General features: G+C 55.1%; 2 protein-coding genes and 1 long non-coding RNA gene across 3 annotated transcripts in view; all 3 read right to left on the bottom strand.

Moving 5' to 3' along the window:
• Uvssa (UV stimulated scaffold protein A) overlaps window positions 1-10,906 on the bottom strand; it is a 32,142-nt gene extending 21,236 nt beyond the window's left edge. The window contains exons 1-6 of the mRNA XM_090343963.1: window positions 10,685-10,906; window positions 8,456-8,786; window positions 7,809-7,929; window positions 6,769-7,149; window positions 5,949-6,061; window positions 3,566-3,688 (exon numbers count right to left, since the gene is read on the bottom strand). Of these exons, the coding sequence (XP_090200089.1) occupies window positions 3,566-3,688; window positions 5,949-6,061; window positions 6,769-7,149; window positions 7,809-7,929; window positions 8,456-8,786; window positions 10,685-10,782 (1,167 nt within the window). The 5' untranslated portion in view covers window positions 10,783-10,906. The remainder of the gene's footprint in view (window positions 1-3,565; window positions 3,689-5,948; window positions 6,062-6,768; window positions 7,150-7,808; window positions 7,930-8,455; window positions 8,787-10,684) is intronic.
• A 3,644-nt stretch (window positions 10,907-14,550) lies between these two features.
• Window positions 14,551-24,117, bottom strand: part of Maea (macrophage erythroblast attacher, E3 ubiquitin ligase) — a 34,379-nt gene continuing 24,812 nt past the window's right edge. The window contains exon 9 of the mRNA XM_090343962.1: window positions 14,551-15,427. Coding sequence (XP_090200088.1) covers window positions 15,332-15,427 — 96 coding nt within the window. The 3' untranslated portion in view covers window positions 14,551-15,331. The remainder of the gene's footprint in view (window positions 15,428-24,117) is intronic.
• Window positions 18,246-21,763, bottom strand: LOC150056077 (uncharacterized). Its single transcript, XR_016537500.1, has 3 exons — window positions 21,733-21,763; window positions 18,719-18,777; window positions 18,246-18,287 (listed from the first exon to the last, which is right to left on the bottom strand). It is a non-coding gene; the product is annotated as an uncharacterized LOC150056077 (long non-coding RNA).

The following is a 24,117-nucleotide window of genomic DNA, read 5'->3' as shown; positions in this document are numbered from 1 at the left end:
GCACAGGAAGGTGGTTTACTGGCCCCACTGTAGCACAAGGTCCGGGTGCAGCTGATTTAGTTTCCCTGCCTGGCTCGTGTGGGCTTGACGGCTCAACATTTCATTCCCCAGGTTTTTCTCCCTGTCCTTTTCACCTACAGAAGCACAAATGTGGAGAAGCCAGCGCAGGGCGGCAGGGAGTCAAAGGACCACAGAGACCCATCACAAACCTCTGTAAGCAGCGCCCACGGACAGCAGCGCCCACGGGTGGCTCCACTGCCTGGGTGGTGAGGACGAGCTCAGGCGCAGTGGCCATGTCACCCTCAGGACACCACGCCATCCTCACAGCCTGACAGTACAGGACAGATGGAACAGCTACAGAAGGACCCAGGCCACGGATCACTGCTCTGACCCACCAATCAGTGGAATTTGTATTTTCTTAATTACCAATACAAACTAACTGATCTGAGCTACATAATTAAAAGGCAGGCAATTTTAAAGTTTCCCAGGATTTTTATCAGTTTAATGAATGAGGCAGCTATGGATTATTACAGCTCTTCAGTAGGAGAGCCAAGTGGAAACGAACTCTACCAAATGACCCTCCACATCGATCCGGGGAAGATTTATTCTTGCCAGCTTCTGAACAGAGCCGACGTGAAAACACTCTATAAAACAGGCAAACATATTTAAACCGGCTTAAGTATTTTTTGGAGACAGCGTCTCTGTCAAAGGAAAACAGTACTGTGTAAAAACCAACAGAGACAGACAGGAATGGAGACTGCGCTCCCAGTCGGGGCTGAGAAAGGGAGTAACTCTCCCTTCCGCAGCTGGCTGGAACTCACCAGCATCTGAGCTGCTGTCGTTTGAGTTTAACTGGTGGCATGGCATTTGTTAGAAATTCTGAAATATTTAAATCATGCGTTATTGAATTAGTGTTCCCCTCGCAGCCTGCTCTACACGCAGAGTTAACGATGCCAATCCCGTACTAAGTGGCGACACACTCAGGGAAATGATTTAAGCCCTCCGTAAATTTTATCTGGAAATTAGTGAAGAGCACCTCATTCATAATTTCTAATTAAAACAGCTCTAATTAACGCCAGCATTCATGAGGCAGCCCCACCTGCCCTGCACGCGTGCGCGTGGGTGCTGCACAGAGCCGCTGCGGAGCTGCGGGAGCAGAGATGGGCAGATAGGCAACGCTGCCGCAGCAGCTATTCTGGGAAGCGGCTCACCGGGCCCAGGCCAGGCACCGCCACTCACGGCCGGGAGCCGCCAATCACCTCATCTACAGCAGCTCCTGGCGCTCAGCTGTGGGAGCACCATCTCCAGGGACTTCTGGGCCGCCCGCTCTGTCGAATCCATCTGTGGGGATGGTCTGCAAGTGGGTAGAGCCATGTCTGCCTTCCCGACTGCAGCTGTGACACTATCAGCCCAAATGGCCCCGCTCAGTCACACGGCAGGTCCGGGACACCCCTGGGAACAGCTTTGGCAAGGCTCTCGATGGTATGGTAGAAATGACCTAGAGCTGCCTCACACAGACCCTGCCCGGCCCTGAACTAGCAAGAGGTCCTGCATTCCCGCCCGGGAGGGCGTGGCGAGGCCACGGCTGGGAAATCCACCACCCACAAACTCAGGTGAGGACATACTGAGGCCAGCAGGAGTCACGGCGGGAGGGGGAGATGACCCAGTGCTTCAAGCAGAGCCGAAGGAAGACTTCTGTCACTGTGTCCCATGGGAGCCTGCCGTTGGCTGGACTGGCCTTGGGGAGTGACAGTCAGAGCACCCAGGCCTCAGGCCTGCCCAGTGCCTACCACGATGGATGCAGCCCCCACTGACGCAGCAGCTCGGAGCATCGGAAGAGCAGGAAGCCCAAGCTACAGCTACAGAGGCCAGGGCAGGCAAGCTCACAGGTCCAGGTGAGGCGACTGACCAGGCTAGCCTGGAGACCACTGGCCCCACTGGACCCTTGAAGTCCCTACAGGGGTGGCAGAGCCCTCAAGCCCACACAGAAGGCCAGATCCTGTGTGTGCTCTGGGAGCACCAGCTGCTATGTCCACAGCGGGCTGAGACTCAACTCAGGATCTGCCTCTGCCCAGGCTCATTCCTGAGAGGAGGGACCGGCACCCAGTAGAAGAGCAGAGGCAGCCTGCACACTGCAGGTGGGTCCTCAGGACACCACGGAGGCAGAACCCCACAGGATCCCCAGTCTGGGCCAAACCTGTCGCTCTGACAACCTTGTGTCCTGGGCACACAGAGTCGGCGCAAAATAATTCATGCTGGCCCCCAAGAGCTGACAGGAGGGACGGTCTCCACTACCACAGGGGGCTACACCCCTGCAAACACAGGTGGATCCAAATTCACAACTCCTTGGACATGGGGCACAGAAAACAACCACCCTTATCCTCTATTAGCAGTAGCCCTGCTGCACAGCTGCGGCCCAGGTGGCAATGGCAGGGTTTGAGGGAGGTACACCAGGGCTGACCGGCTTTGCGGGAAGGCAAGGCCGCCCTCTGCTGGCCATCCGGGGCTGCACACTGGCTCTGCAGGGAACCCGCAGAGGCTGTGGGCAGTCAGGGTCATCCCTTCCTCCCCTCCCCCTCCCTCCCCCCAGGCCAGTTGCAGAACTTCCTGGGCTTCCTGTCCTCAGGCTCACAGGTGGCGGTCAAAGAGTTCTGAAGTGCACAACCCAACATTTCCCATTTGGAGTCCTAGGCTGGGGTCCCTACCCCAAAGCTACCTTCAAGAGTGGAGTTTACAGGTCTCCTTTCCCCAAGCCGGGGCTGGCACAGTGCGCCACCGAGGCCAGGTCTGCATGCTGGCTCTGGTCTGGGGAGACCGGACGGTCTGGAATGGAATACCTCGGACCTATCTTCTCCACTTTGAGACCACCTGAGGCCATCGTGGGCAGAATGGGCCTGGGTGGCCCTAGGTGGGCCTGGCTGTGATACTTTTGTCTCTCCGACCACACTAAGAACTTCTCTGGCAGGCCCTGAGGACTCCCACTTACGACCCCAGCTCGAGTACCTGTCAGGTACTGGGGCCCTGTCCCCAGACCTCCTGACTTCAGCCGGTTAACCCCACTATGTTTGCAACTCCTGTCACTCCAGGCTCCCCCAGAGCAACATGCACCCATCCCTCTGGCTGCCTCTCTCCTCTGGGCACTGCAGTCTCCCACCCCACCTCCCGCAGGCTCCAAGACCCACAAATCCACAGTCCTTTGCTGGCCCACAGGGGCACAAGGACCAGCTAGGCCTTCAGCTCTGCCCCAGCGTGGGCATGGAGCCACGGCGCCTCTTCAGCCACCTCAGACTCCCTGCTCAGCTGTGCCTCCCGAGCACCTATGCTCTCTGCAGAGGGACCTCCTCCTGGGCTACCAAGAGCTGCCCCTGCCCCTGTTGTACCCCCCACTAGGACGCAGGATGTTGCTGCCACTGCAGCATGCTAAGCTCGTAAGAAGCTGGGCTGGGAGCGGGCGTCAGGTGGAGAGGGCAAAGACCGAGAATGTTCTGAAGCTCCAGGGACTGCTGCCTGCCCAGAGAGCTGAGCAGATTCCAGGGCCCCCGCCACCCCGTGTCCACACCCTCACCTCGTCCTTCTGTCCCGGCTCAATATTCAGCTCCCCATACTTTCTCAGAACCAGCTCCAGTTCCATTTTCAGGTCAATGGCATACTTTAAACGTTCGTTGTGGATCCCGGCACGGGTAAACCGCTGTAACACAAGACGGCCAATTACAAAGGCCCTTGGCGGGGGGACTGCCACATGGAGTGGACCCCACACACACACGGTGGAACCCCCCACAGAGTGGACACCACACATGCAAAGTGGACCTCCCCCTACACACAGACTGGACACCACACACACGCAAAGTGGACATCACACACATGGACTGGACGTCATACACATGGAGTGGACGTCATACACATGGAGTAAATACCATACACACATGGAGTAGACATCACACATGGAGTGGACACCACACACACGGTGGAACCCCCCACAGAGTGGACACCACACATGCAAGGTGGACCTCCCCCTACACACAGACTGGACACCACACACACGCGGAGTGGACATCACACACACGGAGTGGACACCACACACACATGGAGTGGACGTCATACACATGGAGTAAATACCATACACACATGGAGTGGACACCACACACACATGGAGTGGACATCATACACATGGAGTAGATACCATACACACACGGAGTGGACCCCACACACATGGAGTAGATACCATACACACATGGAGTGGACACCATACACATGGAGTGGACACCATACACATGGAGTGGATACCACACACATGGAGTGGATACCACACACACATGGAGTGGACATCACACACATGGAGTAGATACCACACACACGGAGTGGACACCATACACACAGGGAGTGGACACCACACACATGGAGTGGATACCACACACACATGGAGTGGACATCACACACATGGAGTAGATACCACACACACGGAGTGGACACCATACACACATGGAGTGGGCGTCATACACATGGAGTAGATACCATACACACATGGAGTGGACATCACACACACGGAGTGGACACCACACACATGGAGTGGATACCACACACACGGAGTGGACACCATACACACATGGAGTGGACACCACACATGGAGGGGACACCACACACACGGAGTAGATACCATACACACATGGAGTGGACACCACACACACGGAATAGATACCATACACACACGGAGTGGACACCACACACACGGAATAGATACCACACACACGGAGTGGATACCACACACACGGAATAGATACCACACACACGGAGTGGATACCACACACACGGAATAGATACCACACACACGGAGTAGATACCATACACACACGGAGTGGACACCACACACACGGAATAGATACCACACACACGGAGTAGATACCATACACACACGGAGTGGACACCACACACACGGAATAGATACCACACACACGGAGTAGATACCATACACACACGGAGTGGACACCACACACACAGAATAGATACCACACACACGGAGTGGACACCACACACACATGGAGTGGACATCACACACACGGAGTAGATACCATACACACATGGAGTGGACACCACACACACGGAATAGATACCACACACACGGAGTGGACACCACACACACATGGAGTGGACATCACACACACGGAGTAGATACCATACACACACGGAGTGGACACCACACACACGGAATAGATACCACACACACGGAGTGGACACCACACACACATGGAGTGGACATCACACACATGGAGTAGATACCACACACACGGAGTGGACACCATACACACATGGAGTGGACACCACACACACGGAGTAGATACCACACACACGGAGTGGACACCACACATGGAGTGGATACCACACACATGGAGTGGACACCACACATGGAGTGGACACCACACACACGGAGTGGACACCACACACATGGAGTGGACACCACACATGGAGTGGACACCACACACACGGAGTGGACACCACACACATGGAGTGGACACCATACACACATGGAGTAGATACCACACACACGGAGTGGACACCACACATGGAGTGGACACCACACATGGAGTGGACACCACACACACGGAGTAGATACCACACACACGGAGTGGACACCACACATGGAGTGGATACCACACACATGGAGTGGACACCATACACACATGGAGTGGACACCACACGCACATGGAGTGAACATCACACACACGGAGTGGATACCACACACACGGAGTGGACATCACACACATGGAGTGGACACCACACACATGGAGTGGACATCACACACACGGAGTGGACATCACACACCTGGAGTGGACACCACACACGCTGAGCGGACCCCACACTCAGCACTCGTCTTGTGGCTTTCCTCCTCCTCCCCCAGCTCTTGTGGGTTCGGTGCTGAGCAAGGTCGGCCCTGAAGGCAGGCGTGAACCCACCTGGATCCAGGAGCACACCGCTGGCAGGAACTTGTTCTTGATGAGCTTGAGGGCATCCCGGGCAGCATGGAGGACGGCAAGATTGTCCTCGTTCTCCTGTACCTTCAGGCCATCTGGAACAAGGCAGGCAAAGTCATAGAGGGCCAGTCACGTGGCAGAGGCTGCGACAGCTCTCAGGAGATGCGAACTCCCACTTGGCCTCTGCCACCTGCTGACAGAGGGAAGCTGTGGATAAAAACTCTCGGGAGCTGGGGCGGTGGCTCACGCCTGCAAACCTGGCTACTCGATCTGAGGACCAAGGTTCAAAATCACCCTGGGCACTAGAGACACTGAGACTCTTACCTTCAATTCAGCACTAGAAAAAGGGAAGTGGTGCTGTAGTTCCAGGGTTAGAGTGGTAGCCTTGAGCTGAAGAGCTCAGGGGCAACGCCCAGGCCTAGTTCAAGCCGCATGACCCACCAAAAGAAAACAAAAAAACTCTCCCCAAACAGTCAGGGCCGCCCATGTGGCTCCAGGTACTGCAGCTCCATCACTGTGGCCCAATGTGGCCATTCTTACCCCCAGGGGGTGGGGGTTCCTCCTCTGGTCCTACCCATGGCCAAGCCAGTCTCACCAGCCTCCAGCACCCCACCTTCCCTCAGACGCCCCATCTTCTACATGACCTGTGCTCGGATCCAGAGGGAGCACTGCCCTAAAGACAGCTGAAGACCATCCACTCCACTGAAGATGCTGGGCCAGGGACTTTCAGGGAGCGGACAGGGGTCCAGCCAGCCTAGAGCTAGGTAGGGAGGCACCAGGAGGTACCCGGGTAGCCAATTACCAGAAGAGAGCTCCACAGCCAGCGTGTACTTGTGCGAACCCAGCCCATGGTTCCTCACGAACTCCTCCGGGTCAGAGTCCTCGTCCTCGTCTTCCGAGGGGCCCCCTAACTCTCTCCGGGACGGCCCCTCCCCGCTGCTGGCGGCTCCTGAGTGTGCAGAAGCAGGCAGGGCTCTGCTGCAGCACGGCTGCTCAGTGTCCTCAGAGTTGGGGCTGCCAGCCTGGCAAGGGGTTGCCCAGGAATGTGGGGCACCCTCGTTAGGCCTTTCAGATTCCTGGTCAAGGAAGAGAGCCACTGGGCCGGGGCCAAAGTCCAGAGGCACCAGCAGCCTAAAGCAGCTCTCCACTTCCGTCAGGCAGGACCTGATCTCTTCAGACATTTCTGTTAAAACATGAAAAGACACGCACCGCTGTTATCAGCCAGGGAGTACCTCACCCATCTGAGATCAGGGCTCACCTGAGACTCACCTGGTGAGTCTGTCCCTCCTGCCAGGGCAACAGAATGCCCCCATACTCAATCCCTTCCTGGGGTGGGTTCAGTGCCCCCACACGGTGGCCTCTACACCACCTAAGTCCCTTCCCCACCCCTGGTAAATCCCTGAGGCGTGAGCTCCCCAGAGTCCACAGAGGGCCATTCCTGGAACTGGTGTGTGGTAGAAGCTCTGTACCAGGAAAAGCCCGGACCTGCTGGGGACAGATCTGTTGCCTCAGCCCCCAGAAGCACTCAGTGGGAGGAGCGCACCTCCCCCAGCCTCACGCCCCTCAAGACAGCGCTGCTTGTCTGAAGAAATATGGGGATACGCGGGTTAAAGGAACTGGCAAGAGCAAACAGGGACTCTAAGAGGGGACAATAAGGCCTCCGGTCCAGTGACCAATCGCAGGCCCCTGCTCCTCTCTGTCCAGGGAGCCTCACAGAAAAGTCTCGGCACCTAACCAACACAGGGAAGGGGGCAGGGTGCTGCAGCCCGAACCTGAACCGATCCTGAGGCAGGAAGGGTGGGCAGGCCAGGAGGAGGGCAGCCGTGCAGCCCCAGAACTTGCCTTTCATCTCTCTCTCAGCCTGCCCAGCTCTTTCTCTGTAGATTCTGTCCAAGTGTTTCTGCTTTTCCTCCTCTCTCTTCCTTTCTGTCAGAGTCCGAGCATCCAAATCCTGAAAGTCCACCTAAGGCGTTGGGAATAGGGGTGGGACTCGCTGCACAGAGGAGGAGGTGACCAGACCACACAGTCTCTTAGTCTACAAACAAGGGGAGCGCACAGGCGCTGCCCTGCCCCTGGACGGCTGGCAAATGTGCTCTTTTAGAAAGAGGCAAGACTTGCAGCCCAAGTGCAACAGAGACAGGACACATGTTCCTCCATTAGCAGGTAAGGGGCTGCCAGCCAGAGCCCATGGCCTGAGCACCCTAGGTGTCCACCTCAGAGGGGAGGTGGCACTTCACAGAGTAGGCCGTGAGCGGAGGCTACACCTGCCTCTGGTGCGAGGCACCCAGGGAGGGACACAGAGCAAAGGGGGTCCAAGGCAGATCCCAGAAGGAAGTGACCTTCAGAGAGCTGGGGTTCACCTGGAAAGCCCCACCCTTCCCGAAGGCTGTTCCTGTCCACAGGAAGCCCCTATCCAACCAGGCTGTTCACTTTCACCCTGTGCCTGCTCCACCCAGAGCACCAGAAGGCCGTGGGCAATGCCTACCCACCTTTTTGGTGTGTCTCAGAAAGTGATAACCTAAAGCTAACTTCTTATAGGCCTTCCCAAACCTCTCATTCCACACTTCCACAGCCCGCATGGCCTCCTGTTTCAGCTGCTGAGCTGCCTCCCTGGGGGGTGGTAGAGGTTGCTCGTGATCTGTGCCCAGTGTGAGCTCCAGAAACTCCTGGAAGTCAGACACCAACAGCATCCGGAACTGGTGAGACCTGGTGAAGAGCTCGTCCACCACCTGGAAGGCGGAGAGGCGGATCTCGGCGTGGTCCTGGCTCAGCTGTGCCATCAGCTGGTGGTAGGCGTGGCTGAGCTGCTCCTCTGAAGACCTGGGGACACAATGACCCCATCATGGCCCTTGTGCCAGGGACGTGCACCAGCGTCCAACACCCCACACAAGCAGTTTCACCCTCTTCCAGAGAAGGTGGACACTTCTGCCTGAGGACCAACTGCAGCCCCTTGTCTCGACCTGCGCTTGCCTAAGAACCAAAGGCCAAGAATATTTTCTACCTTTTTTGGAAGGTTGAAAGAGCCTGGGGTCTTACAGCTCAGTGGCACAGGGCTTGACTACCATGTGTAAGGCCCTGCTTTCCATCCCAAGCACCAAAGGAAGAAATGAAAGAGTCAAAACAGGAACAAGAAAATCACATGAGGTTCCTATGTCACAAAGCTGCATTTGAACACAGCCAGCTCTCCTCAACATCAGCCACAGTGGCTGGGCTGAGTGGGCATAACACAGATTACCCCCCTCCCCCCCCTGCCACCCTGCCCCGGCCTCTGCAGCTTCGGTGGTTCACCCTCTCCACAAAGGGCCTTGCTGCTCTGCGCCAGCACAGTGGCTCAGGGCAGAGCTGAACCAGCCTCCTCTGCAGGAAGTAGGAAGAGGCCATGCAGGCCAAGGAGCCCCCTGGGTAGCCCTCTTCCCATCAGCGACCCCCACGTAAATCACAGAGTTCCACGGGGCAAGCGACAAAACCTGGTCTGAGATGGGATTTTTTTTTCCAGTCCTGGGCTTGGGCTCAGGGCCTGAGCACTGTCCTTGGACTTTCTCAAGGCTAGAGCTCTACCACTTGAGCCTCAGCACCACTTCTGGCTTTTTTCTATGTATATGGACTGAGGAATCGAACCCGGGTCTTTGTGCATGCTAGGCAAGCACTTTACCACTAGGCCAAACTCCCGGCCCTGAGATGGGATTTTTTTTTAATCAAAATGGAAACACTTAATGATTGTGTAAGTTTTCCTGGTTTGTTAGACAAGATAAGCAGTGGCTACACTTCATGTTCCTAGCTCTGAGAACCCAAATCTGAATGCCTCAGCTGGACAGCAAGAACCACCACTGATGGTCTCCCTAGAGGGGCCAGTGGGGTTTGTTTTTGCCAGTCCTGGGGCTTGAACTCAGGGCCTGAGCACTGTCCTTGGGCTTTCTCAAGGCTAAGAGCTCTACCCCGTTAGCTACAGCTTTTTTTTTTTTTTTTTAATGTATGTGGAACTGAGGAATTGAACCAGGGTCTTCATGCATGCTAGACAAGCACACTACCACTAGGCCACACTCCTGGCCCCGGTACACATTCTAAAGAGAGCAGGCCTGGCTCACTGGCAGAGAGAGGCTATGGACTAGCATGCTTCAGGTTCTAGATTCAATGTCCAGTACCAAAAAAGAAAGACACTCACTCAAGCCTTAGCTTTCACGCTTCTCAACTTCCAACGGTAGTAACGAAAAAAGTGTAAGTGCTTGGAGGTAGCTCCGTGGCAAAGCACGTGCGTGGCCCATGCGATGTTCTGGGCTTGATCCCCAGTACCAGAAAAGACAAAAGAAACTATCGTCTTTGGGGACACGGGTGGCTCACGCCTGTCATCCTAGCAACTCAGGAGGCTGAGATCCGAGGCTCCAGGGTCAAAGCCGGCCCAGGCACGCTCACCTCCCGTTAACCACCGGGCAGTGGGGAGGGGCGCTGAGGCTCCTGGAGGAACAGGCCTAGTCCTGAGCAGCCCAGCTCAGGGCGGCAGCAGGAAACAGAAGGGCCCTGCCAGCCCCAGGACCGCAGCCAGCGCCCTGGGTCTTGGGCTGAACTCGGGGCCCGAGTGCTGGGCTTGGGTTTTCCTCAAGGCCAGAGCCCCACGACCGGACGCTGAGGAGCGCGGGCCGCCGCAGCCCGCGGGCGCCGGCTCCTCCACACCGGGGCGGGCGCGGGGTCCTCCACACCGGGGTCCCCCGCCCGGGACGTACTTGCACATCCTCTTCAGTTCCTTGGCTTTCTCGGGGTTCAGCCGCGGCTCCCCCGAGGTCGTCAGCTCTTCTACCAGCCTGGAGAGTTTCTGGTCCATAGCTGGAAGCGTGGAGAAGCCGGATGATCTCGGGCGCAGGGGCGGGCGGGGCGCAGGTCCCGGCGCCGCGGGGTCAGGGTGGAGACCTCCGGGCCCGCCGGGCGCCCGGGACGGGCGGATCCACCAAGGGCGACGCGGACCGGCGGCGGGAAGGGCCGGGCGGGCCGGGCCGGGCCGGGAGGCGGCGGCCGGCCGCCCGATCGGGGCTGAGGGTCTGCGCGGCCGCCGCCCGACTCGGCCCGCCCCGCCCCGCCGGGACCCGCGGGCTGCGCCCCTCGACCCCGCCCGCCTGCCGCGGCGCCGCCACCCCGGAACTCACCGCCAGCGCCGCCGCCGCGCCGCCCCGCCCCCGGCTTGCGTCACCTGTCACGTGGCCCCACCCCGTCCCGTGCGCGGACCCCGCGGTCGTGGGGCGGGACTGCGAATCAACGTCAGCGCGGCGACGTCCGGCTTTCCCGGCCAGGGGCCGCCGTCGCCCCGCCCTTTCCGCACGAGGGCACCCCCTCACGCGTCACGTGCCGAAGCCAGCAGCCAATAGCTGCACGGCGAGGGCGTGGCCGACGCGGTGCCGGGACGCGGGCGCGCTCTGAGTGAGGCGGGCGGGCCCCGCTGGGGGCGCGCTCGAAAAGGGGAGCGGGAGGGCGCGGCAAGTCCTTAAAGGGGCCCAGCGCGAGCCCGGCGCCGCTCGCAGGTGCTGAGAAACCGCAGCCCAGGCCCCGCCCTCCTCCCTGTCAGTCACCACCCTCCCCACCCAGAGCACTGACCAGGCTCAGGACCCAGGCCCCGCCCTCCTCCCCATCAGTCACCACCACCCTCCCCATCCAGAGCACTGACCAGGCTCAGGACCCAGGCCCCGCCCTCCTCCCCATCAGTCACCACCACCCTCCCCATCCAGAGCACTGACCAGGCTCAGGACCCAGGCCCCGCCCTCCTCCCCATCAGTCACCACCACCCTCCCCATCCAGAGCACTGACCAGGCTCAGGACCCAGGCCCCGCCCTCCTCCCTGTCACCACCACCCTCCCCACCCAGAGCACTGACCAGGCTCAGGACCCAGGCCCCGCCCTCCTCCCTGTCACCACCAACCTCCCCATCCAGGGCGCTGACCAGGCTCAGGACCTGTGCCCCTTGCCCATCCCTCATCGGTGACACCCAGATTCTCCCAATCCGGGTAGTTGGTGAATGAGGAGTTTCTTCTTTAAGACTGTGTTCCAGTTTCCAGCCCTTCCCTCCCCGCCTAAGGCCCTGGCTCATCCCAGGGGTCACTCAAAGCCAGAGGAACCTTCTCAGACCTCATCAGGAGACTCCCCACGGGAGAGCTCAGCTCAAGCCAGCCTGGCCTGGGCTCAGTGCCCAGTGGCCACTCAGTCTGGCATGGGAGCATCTGCACAGCCATTTCTATGACTCGGCTCTGCCCCAGGCCGACTTGGGTCAGGTTACTCCATTAAACACGTGGACTTCTAACTCCAGTGTTTACTTCTCTGTACCTCTCCTCCCTGACAGGATCCTGTGTCCTGATGCCAGAAGTCCTGGACTCACTGATTTTAAAGCCCAGATAAATCCTGAAGAGAGTTACAACATAGTTTTAAGAGAATCAACTGGAGCTAGACCTGTTGGGACCTCTGTTTCCAGTTAACCAATGAAACTCCTGTTTGGGGGCCGAGAGTTTGGCCTAGTGGTTAAAGTGCTTGCCTCATATGCATGGAGACCCAGGTTCAATTCCTCAGTACCACATACATAGAAAAAAGCCGGAAGTGGTGCTGAGGCTCAAGTGGTAGAACTCTAGTCTTGAGAAAGTCCAAGGACAGTGCTCAGGCCCTGAGCTCAAGCCCAGGACTGGCAAAAAAAAAATTACAGGAAAGGCACGCCGCAAACCTTGTTACTGAAAGTTTTGAGAACTTCATCTCTATTACTGTGTCTTACTAGAGAAAAATGTAAAGCAGACATGAAGCATAATGAGAATGATAGAAAGGTTTAGTGCAGAGGGTGTGATACGCTGCAGACCTCAGCAGGCACCGGCGAAGATGCCACCTCTGCCTGCGCCATGAGCCCGGGGGCAGGACCTCAATCCCAGCTGCCACCTGCCTGTTTCATAAGGACCCTCTGAATGCCCGCAGGGCGTGATGCCACAGGAATGTGGTGCTACACTTGGATGCCTTCGGCAGTTGGGGAGTTCAATGCTCCTCAACCTCAGGATTACACTTGCAGACTATTTTTTTGCTGCTGGTGCTAAGGCTTGAACTCAGGGTCTCTGAGCTTCTTTTGCTCACTGGAGCCACATCTCTACTTCCACCTTTTTAAAGATAGTTTTAGTGGTGAGAAGAATCTTGCCGATTCCTTGCCGAGGCTGGCTTTGAACCTTGATCCTCACATCTTAGCCTCCTACAGGCCTGAGCCACTGGCAACTGGCTGAATTACTTTTAAATGAAATAAAAATGAAGTCCAGGCCGGGAGTTTGGCCTACATGAAGACCCGGGTTCGATTCCTCGGGACCACATACATAGAAAAAAGCAGGAAGTGGTGCTGAGGCTCAAGTGGTAGAGCTCTAGCCTTGAGAAAGTCCAAGGACAGTGCTCAGGCCCTGAACTCAAGCCCAGGACTGGCAAAAAAAAAAAAAAAAAATGAAGTCCATAAAAGACACAAATGCTCGTTGCAGGCTTCTTCACAGTAGTTGAGAAAGAATTCCCTGAGTATTCATCGTGAGAATGGGCAGTGTGGCTTGGTCACTTCACCACAGCGACAGTGGGCTGGGAGCGTCTGGAGTCTCTCGCAGATCCTCCACGAGGCTCACAGCACACAGGACATCTGCTGCCATGTTGGCTTCATTTATGCAACTTTAAACAGTTTTCTAAGAACCACGGTGAGATGACACAAGAACACAAGGCCAGGAGCGGAGAGTAGGGAGGTGGGCAGGAGAGCCCCATGCAGGGAAAGGCGGCGTGCTGGCACGGCCCCGTCTCTCCCATGCTCCATCGTGGTTGCCATGCCTCCGGTGGAATGACACACTGTCAAAGCCAAGTGCTTAAGCCACGGGCTCAAGATCTGGCGGAGCTACTTAGATCATGAATGGCACTCAGAAAGGCCGTGAGGGCTCCTGGGGGCCATGGCTCCATGTGTGTGACACACTGCTGAGCTCTTATATGTGCTTGCTGTGTAGTATGTCCGAAGAGGAAGAAGGGCTGCAGCAGATGAGCAAGAGGTGGGCAGCAGGCAAAAAAAGAGATGAGCAGGATGTGAGCAGCGGGTGAACAGGAGGCAGGCCAGGGAGACCTGGACCTCGCCAGTGGTGTCCAAGCTGCCTGGCACCACGGCACGCAGGGCACACGCTAGCGAGGTGATTCCACAGGGTTCTGGGCACCGGGGACCTTCTGCTGCTGCCACCATTTGCTGATTGCCATGGTGAAGCTAGACCCAAGCACGGGTGCCGACTGGCCTAACGTGTGCAGTCTGCCCTGTGCGGTGGCAGGGAGAGTCGGTGTCCGCACCGAGCCAAACAGCCGCAGCGCAGGCTGTGGAGGAAGGGGACAGGCCCGCAAAGGTCCAGGGAGCAGGCCAGCAAGAACACCGGGGGGCTGGATGACCCACATCCTGAGCTGGGGCCGACACGGGAAGAGCAGCACACACCACCTTGGGCTCCAGAGGCGGAGCCACGTGGCGCCCAGCTGCGCTGAGCCTCCTTTACAGCAAGGCCAGCCCAGGCCCCAGGCTGTGCAGGGGTGGGGAGAGGCTCCCTCCCTGCCCCAGGTGTTAGAAACGCCTCACACTGAAATGAGAAATAGAAAGCTATTTTATTAACACGCTTTACATTTACAGTTTATTAGCTAATCAACATCAACACTGACATGCAAAAATAAGCGCTAGGTACAAACCTCTACAATATGCCGTGTGTGAACTACAATGGTTCGTTTGTTTTGAAACCCCATCAGAACTTTTTCAGCTGAATTATCAGGTCCTGTAATGGGCAAGGCCTCTGCAGAACCATGGTCCAGTGGATTTCCATGTGAATACATTCTCCAGGCAGGAAATAAGGCGGGAGCAGATGAGACCCTGAACCTCCACACGCGTGGACACGGCCCCTCCGTGGGAGGAGCCCTGGGGAGGAAGCCCCGGGGACCGGAGGGGGGTGCCCAGTGTTTTGGCAGCAGCTCTAGAGTGAAGTCAGGCAAGGCCTTCAGTCAAGGGACGCAGCCAGCATGAGTCCTTCCTCCAGCTCCCCGAACTGAGAAACACAGAACTGATTCCTACTTTTGACATGTGCTGAGCTTCTCCCAGTGCTTGGGTCAGGCTGTAGAGAAAGTTTCCTCTGAGAGGCGCAAGAACTTTGCAGTAGCATCCAACAGTCAACTTAGGTTACAAAACCTACAGATCAAAACGTTGTTCTCAGGTACGGGCTTAGTAAATCTCACTTCCTCTTCCTAAGAGTATGTGTTGTTCCTCACTGGTCTTTGGTCGCAAGAAACAGAAAGGGGCAGGCGGGCCTGGGAGGGAAGAAGGCAGCCCCCCGAACCCCCCACGGCGGCCCTGGCCCCAGCTGCCTGGCAAGGCCAGGCCTACATGATGTACACTTTCTCCGCTTGTGAGAAGTGGAAGACTTCTTTGGTTCTTGGGCAAACAACTTTATCATCTTGACGGATAGAAAGGAGAGACTGAAACACAAGACCAGTACAGTGAGCTGAGGACATGCCATGTAACGGAGGGGTTCCCTAAAAACACCCATGTCACACCAACTGTGAAAAGAGAAGTCACTATTTCCCAAGTGACTTCCTGAAGGCACAGCTGGTCCACCTTCCCTGGGACTACGGATTGGTTCCCTGCCTCCGCCTACACTCACACTGTAGCTGCACACATTCACCTCCTCACACTGTACCTGCACACATTCACCCCCCTCACATTCTACCTGCACACATTCACCCTCCTCACGTTGTACCTGCACACATTCACCCTCCTCACGTTGTACCTGCACACATTGATCCCCTCACACTGTACCTGCACACATTCACCTCCTCACACTGTACCTGCACACATTCACCCACCTCACATTGTACCTGCACACATTCACCCCCTCATTGTACCTGCACACATTCATCCCCTCACATTGTACCTGCACACATCCATCCCCTCACATTGTACCTGTACACATTCACCCCCTCACATTGTAGCTGCACAAATTCACCCTCCTCACATTGTACCTGTACACATTCACCCCCTCACATTGTAGCTGCACACATTCACCCTCCTCACATTGTACCTGCACACATTCACCTCCTCACACTGTACCTGCACATTCATCCCCTCACATTGTACCTGCACACATTCACCCCCTCACATTGCACCTGCACACATCCATCCCCTCATTGTACCTGCACACATTCACCTCCTCACACTGTACCTCCACACATTCATCCCCCCTCACATTGTACCTGCACACATTCACCCCCTCACATTGTACCTGCACACATTCAACCCCTCACACTGTACCTGCACACATTCACCCTCCTCACATTGTACCTGCACACATTCACCCCCCTCACATTGTAGCTGCACACATTCACCCCTTCACATTGTAGCTGCTCACATTCACCACCTCACATTGTACCTGCACACATTCATCCCCTCACATTGTAGCTGCACACATTCACCTCCTCACACTGTACCTGCACACATCCTCAACACATTGTACCTGCACACATTCACTCTCCTCACGTTGTACCTGCACACATTCACCCTCCTCACATTGTACCTGCACACATTCACCTCCTCACACTGTACCTGCACATTCATCCCTCACATTGTACCTGCACACATTCACCCCCTCACATTGTAGCTGCTCACATTCACCTCCTCACACTGTACCTGCACACATTCATCCCCTCACATTGTACCTGCACACATGCACCCCCCTCACATTGTGGCTGCACACATTCACCTCCTCACATTGTACCTGCACACATTCACCCCTCACAGTGTACCTGCACACATTCAACCCCTCACAGTGTACCTGCACACATTCACCCCCTCACATTGTACCTGCACACATTTACCTCCTCACACTGTACCTGCACACATTCACCCCCCTCACACTGTACCTGCACACATTCATCCCCTCACATTGTACCTGCACACATTCACCTCCTCACATTGTACCTGCACACATTCAACCCCTCACAGTGTACCTGCACACATTCACCTCCTCACATTGTACCTGCACACATTCACCCCCTCACATTGTAGCTGCACACATTCACCTCCTCACACTGTACCTGCACACATTCACCCCCCTCACATTGTACCTGCACACATTCACCCCTCACAGTGTACCTGCACACATTCAACCCCTCACAGTGTACCTGCACACATTCACCCCCTCACATTGTACCTGCACACATTCATCCCCTCACATTGTAGCTGCACACATTCACCTCCTCACACTGTACCTGCACACATCCTCAACACATTGTACCTGCACACATTCACTCTCCTCACGTTGTACCTGCACACATTCACCCTCCTCACATTGTACCTGCACACATTCACCTCCTCACACTGTACCTGCACATTCATCCCCTCACATTGTACCTGCACACATTCACCCCCTCACATTGCACCTGCACACATCCATCCCCTCATTGTACCTGCACACATTCACCTCCTCACACTGTACCTCCACACATTCATCCCCCCTCACATTGTACCTGCACACATTCACCCCCTCACATTGTACCTGCACACATTCAACCCCTCACACTGTACCTGCACACATTCACCCTCCTCACATTGTACCTGCACACATTCATCCCCTCACATTGTACCTGCACACATGCACCCCCCTCACATTGTGGCTGCACACATTCACCTCCTCACATTGTACCTGCACACATTCACCCCTCACAGTGTACCTGCACACATTCAACCCCTCACAGTGTACCTGCACACATTCACCCCCTCACATTGTACCTGCACACATTTACCTCCTCACACTGTACCTGCACACATTCACCCCCTCACACTGTACCTGCACACATTCATCGCCTCACATTGTACCTGCACACGTTCACCCCCTCACATTGTGGCTGCACACATTCACCCCTCACATTGTAGCTGCACACATTCACCCCCTCACACTGTACCTGCACACATTCACCCCGTCACATTGTACCTGCACACATTCATCCCCTCACATTGTACCTGCACAAATGCACCCCCCTCACATTGTGGCTGCACACATTCACCTCCTCACATTGTACCTGCACACATTCAACCCCTCACAGTGTACCTGCACACATTCACCTCCTCACATTGTACCTGCACACATTCACCCCCTCACATTGTAGCTGCACACATTCACCTCCTCACACTGTACCTGCACACATTCACCCCCCTCACATTGTGGCTGCACACATTCACCTCCTCACATTGTACCTGCACACATTCAACCCCTCACAGTGTACCTGCACACATTCACCTCCTCACATTGTACCTGCACACATTCACCCCCTCACATTGTAGCTGCACACATTCACCCCTCACATTGTAGCTGCACACATTCACCCCCTCACATTGTACCTGCACACATTCACCCCTCACAGTGTACCTGCACACATTCACCCCCTCACAGTGTACCTGCACACATTCACCTCCTCACATTGTACCTGCACACATTCACCCCCTCACATTGTAGCTGCACACATTCACCTCCTCACACTGTACCTGCACACATTCACCCCCCTCACATTGTACCTGCACACATTCACCCCTCACAGTGTACCTGCACACATTCAACCCCTCACAGTGTACCTGCACACATTCACCCCCTCACATTGTACCTGCACACATTCATCCCCTCACATTGTAGCTGCACACATTCACCTCCTCACACTGTACCTGCACACATCCTCAACACATTGTACCTGCACACATTCACTCTCCTCACGTTGTACCTGCACACATTCACCCTCCTCACATTGTACCTGCACACATTCACCTCCTCACATTGTACCTGCACACATTCAACCCCTCACACTGTACCTGCACACATTCACCCTCCTCACATTGTGGCTGCACACATTCATCTCCTGACATTGTACCTGTACACATTCACCCCTCACATTGTACCTGCACACATTCACCCCCTCACATTGTACCTGCACACATTCACCCCTCACAGTGTACCTGCACACATTCACCCCTCACATTGTAGCTGCACACATTCAACCCCTCACATTGTACCTGCACACATTCACCCCTCACAGTGTACCTGCACACATTCACCCCCTCACAGTGTACCTGCACACATTCACCCCCTCACATTGTACCTGCACACATTCACCCCCTCACATTGTAGCTGCACACATTCACCTCCTCACACTGTACCTGCACACATTCAACCCCCTCACATTGTACCTGCACACATTCATCCCCTCACATTGTTCCTACACACATTCACCCCCCTCACATTGTGGCTGCACACATTCACCTCCTCACACTGTACCTGCACACATTCATCCCCTCACAGTGCACCTGCACACATTCACCCCCCTCACATTGTAGCTGCACACATTCACCCCCTCACATTGTACCTGCACACATTCACCCCTCACAGTGTACCTGCACACATTCAACCCCTCACAGTGTACCTGCACACATTCACCTCCTCACATTGTACCTGCACACATTCACCCCCTCACATTGTAGCTGCACATTCACCTCCTCACACTGTACCTGCACACATTCACCCCCTCACATTGTACCTGCACACATTCATCCCCTCACATTGTTCCTGCACACATTCACCCCCCTCACATTGTGGCTGCACACATTCACCTCCTCACATTGTACCTGTACACATTCACCCCTCACATTGTACCTGCACACATTCACCCCTCACATTGTAGCTGCACACATTCACCCCTCACATTGTAGCTGCACACATTCACCCCCTCACATTGTACCTGCACACATTCACCCCCTCACATTGTACCTGCACACATTCACCCCTCACAGTGTACCTGCACACATTCACCCCCTCACAGTGTACCTGCACACATTCACCCCCTCACATTGTACCTGCACACATTCACCCCCTCACATTGTACCTGCACACATTCACCCCCTCACATTGTAGCTGCACACATTCACCTCCTCACACTGTACCTGCACACATTCACCCCCCTCTCATTGTACCTGCACACATTCACCTCCTCACAGTGTACCTGCATACATTCACCCCCTCACATTGTACCTGCACACATTCACCCCCTCACATTGTACCTGCACACATTCACCCTCCTCACATTGTGGCTGCACACATTCATCTCCTGACATTGTACCTGCACACATTCACCCCTCACATTGTACCTGCACACATTCCTCCCCTCACATTGTACCTGCACACATTCACCCCCCTCACATTGTGGCTGCACACATTCACCTCCTCACATTGTACCTGCACACATTCACCCCTCACAGTGTACCTGCACACATTCACCCCCTCACAGTGTACCTGCACACATTCACCCCGTCACATTGTACCTGCACACATTCACCTCCTCATTGTACCTGCACACATTCACCCCCTCACACTGTACCTGCACACATTCACCCTCCTCACATTGTGGCTGCACACATTCATCTCCTGACATTGTACCTGTACACATTCACCCCTCACATTGTACCTGCACACATTCACCCCCCTCACATTGTGGCTGCACACATTCACCTCCTCACATTGTACCTGCACACATTCACCCCTCACAGTGTACCTGCACACATTCAACCCCTCACAGTGTACCTGCACACATTCACCCCCTCACATTGTACCTGCACAGATTCACCCCCCTCACATTGTACCTGCACACATTCACCCCCTCACATTGTACCTGCACACATTCACCCTCCTCACATTGTGGCTGCACACATTCATCTCCTGACATTGTACCTGCACACATTCACCCCCCTCACATTGTGGCTGCACACATTCACCTCCTCACATTGTACCTGCACACATTCACCCCTCACAGTGTACCTGCACACATTCAACCCCTCACAGTGTACCTGCACACATTCACCCCCTCACATTGTACCTGCACAGATTCACCCCCCTCACATTGTACCTGCACACATTCACCCCCTCACATTGTACCTGCACACATTCACCCTCCTCACATTGTACCTGCACACATTCACCCTCCTCACATTGTGGCTGCACACATTCATCTCCTGACATTGTACCTGCACACATTCACCCCTCACATTGTACCTGCACACATTCACCCCTCACATTGTACCTGCACACATTCACCCCTCACATTGTACCTGCACACATTCACCCCTCACATTGTACCTGCACACATTCACCCCCCTCACATTGTGGCTGCACACATTCACCTCCTCACATTGTACCTGCACACATTCACCCCTCACAGTGTACCTGCACACATTCAACCCCTCACAGTGTACCTGCACACATTCACCCCCTCACATTGTACCTGCACAGATTCACCCCCCTCACATTGTACCTGCACACATTCACCCCCTCACGTTGTACCTGCACACATTCATCCCCTCACATTGTTCCTGCACACATTCACCCCCCTCACATTGTGGCTGCACACATTCACCTCCTCACATTGTACCTGCACACATTCATCCCCTCACAGTGTACCTGCACACATTCACCTCCTCACATTGTACCTGCACACATTCACCCCCTCACATTGTAGCTGCTCACATTCACCCCCTCACATTGTAACTGCACACATTCACCCCCTCACATTGTACCTGCACACATTCACCCCCTCACATTGTAGCTGCACACATTCACCTCCTCACACTGTACCTGCACACATTCACCCCCCTCTCATTGTACCTGCACACATTCACCTCCTCACAGTGTACCTGCATACATTCACCCCCTCACATTGTAGCTGCACACATTCACCTCCTCACACTGTACCTGCACACATTCATCCCCTCACATTGTACCTGCACATATTCACCCCCCTCACATTGTGGCTGCACACATTCACCTCCTCACATTGTACCTGCACACATTCACCCCTCACAGTGTACCTGCACACATTCAACCCCTCACAGTGTACCTGCACACATTCACCCCCTCACATTGTACCTGCACAGATTCACCCCCCTCACATTGTACCTGCACACATTCACCCCCTCACATTGTACCTGCACACATTCACCCTCCTCACATTGTGGCTGCACACATTCATCTCCTGACATTGTACCTGCACACATTCACCCCTCACATTGTACCTGCACACATTCCTCCCCTCACATTGTACCTGCACACATTCACCCCCCTCACATTGTGGCTGCACACATTCACCTCCTCACATTGTACCTGCACACATTCACCCCTCACAGTGTACCTGCACACATTCACCCCCTCACAGTGTACCTGCACACATTCACCCCGTCACATTGTACCTGCACACATTCACCTCCTCATTGTACCTGCACACATTCACCCCCTCACACTGTACCTGCACACATTCACCCTCCTCACATTGTGGCTGCACACATTCATCTCCTGACATTGTACCTGTACACATTCACCCCTCACATTGTACCTGCACACATTCACCCCCCTCACATTGTGGCTGCACACATTCACCTCCTCACATTGTACCTGCACACATTCACCCCTCACAGTGTACCTGCACACATTCAACCCCTCACAGTGTACCTGCACACATTCACCCCCTCACATTGTACCTGCACAGATTCACCCCCCTCACATTGTACCTGCACACATTCACCCCCTCACATTGTACCTGCACACATTCACCCTCCTCACATTGTGGCTGCACACATTCATCTCCTGACATTGTACCTGCACACATTCACCCCCCTCACATTGTGGCTGCACACATTCACCTCCTCACATTGTACCTGCACACATTCACCCCTCACAGTGTACCTGCACACATTCAACCCCTCACAGTGTACCTGCACACATTCACCCCCTCACATTGTACCTGCACAGATTCACCCCCCTCACATTGTAGCTGCACACATTCACCCCCTCACATTGTACCTGCACACATTCACCCTCCTCACATTGTGGCTGCACACATTCATCTCCTGACATTGTACCTGCACACATTCACCCCTCACATTGTACCTGCACACATTCACCCCTCACATTGTACCTGCACACATTCACCCCTCACATTGTACCTGCACACATTCACCCCTCACATTGTACCTGCACACATTCACCCCTCACATTGTACCTGCACACATTCACCCCCCTCACATTGTGGCTGCACACATTCACCTCCTCACATTGTACCTGCACACATTCACCCCTCACAGTGTACCTGCACACATTCAACCCCTCACAGTGTACCTGCACACATTCACCCCCTCACATTGTACCTGCACAGATTCACCCCCCTCACATTGTACCTGCACACATTCACCCCCTCACATTGTACCTGCACACATTCACCCTCCTCACATTGTGGCTGCACACATTCATCTCCTGACATTGTACCTGCACACATTCACCCCTCACATTGTACCTGCACACATTCACCTCCTCATTGTACCTGCACACATTCACCCCCTCACACTGTACCTGCACACATTCACCCTCCTCACATTGTGGCTGCACACATTCATCTCCTGACATTGTACCTGTACACATTCACCCCTCACATTGTACCTGCACACATTCACCCCCCTCACATTGTGGCTGCACACATTCACCTCCTCACATTGTACCTGCACACATTCACCCCTCACAGTGTACCTGCACACATTCAACCCCTCACAGTGTACCTGCACACATTCACCCCCTCACATTGTACCTGCACAGATTCACCCCCCTCACATTGTACCTGCACACATTCACCCCCTCACATTGTACCTGCACACATTCACCCTCCTCACATTGTACCTGCACACATTCACCCTCCTCACATTGTGGCTGCACACATTCATCTCCTGACATTGTACCTGCACACATTCACCCCTCACATTGTACCTGCACACATTCACCCCTCACATTGTACCTGCACACATTCACCCCTCACATTGTACCTGCACACATTCACCCCCTCACATTGTACCTGCACACATTCACCCCCCTCACATTGTGGCTGCACACATTCACCTCCTCACATTGTACCTGCACACATTCACCCCTCACAGTGTACCTGCACACATTCAACCCCTCACAGTGTACCTGCACACATTCACCCCCTCACATTGTACCTGCACAGATTCACCCCCCTCACATTGTACCTGCACACATTCACCCCCTCACATTGTACCTGCACACATTCATCCCCTCACATTGTTCCTGCACACA

The sequence above is a fragment of the Megascapheus bottae genome, chromosome 13 (assembly GCF_031878675.1).
Source record: "Megascapheus bottae isolate mThoBot1 chromosome 13, mThoBot2.hap1, whole genome shotgun sequence".
Taxonomy (NCBI): domain Eukaryota; kingdom Metazoa; phylum Chordata; class Mammalia; order Rodentia; family Geomyidae; genus Megascapheus; species Megascapheus bottae.
This window is presented reverse-complemented; position numbering and strand designations above follow the sequence as displayed.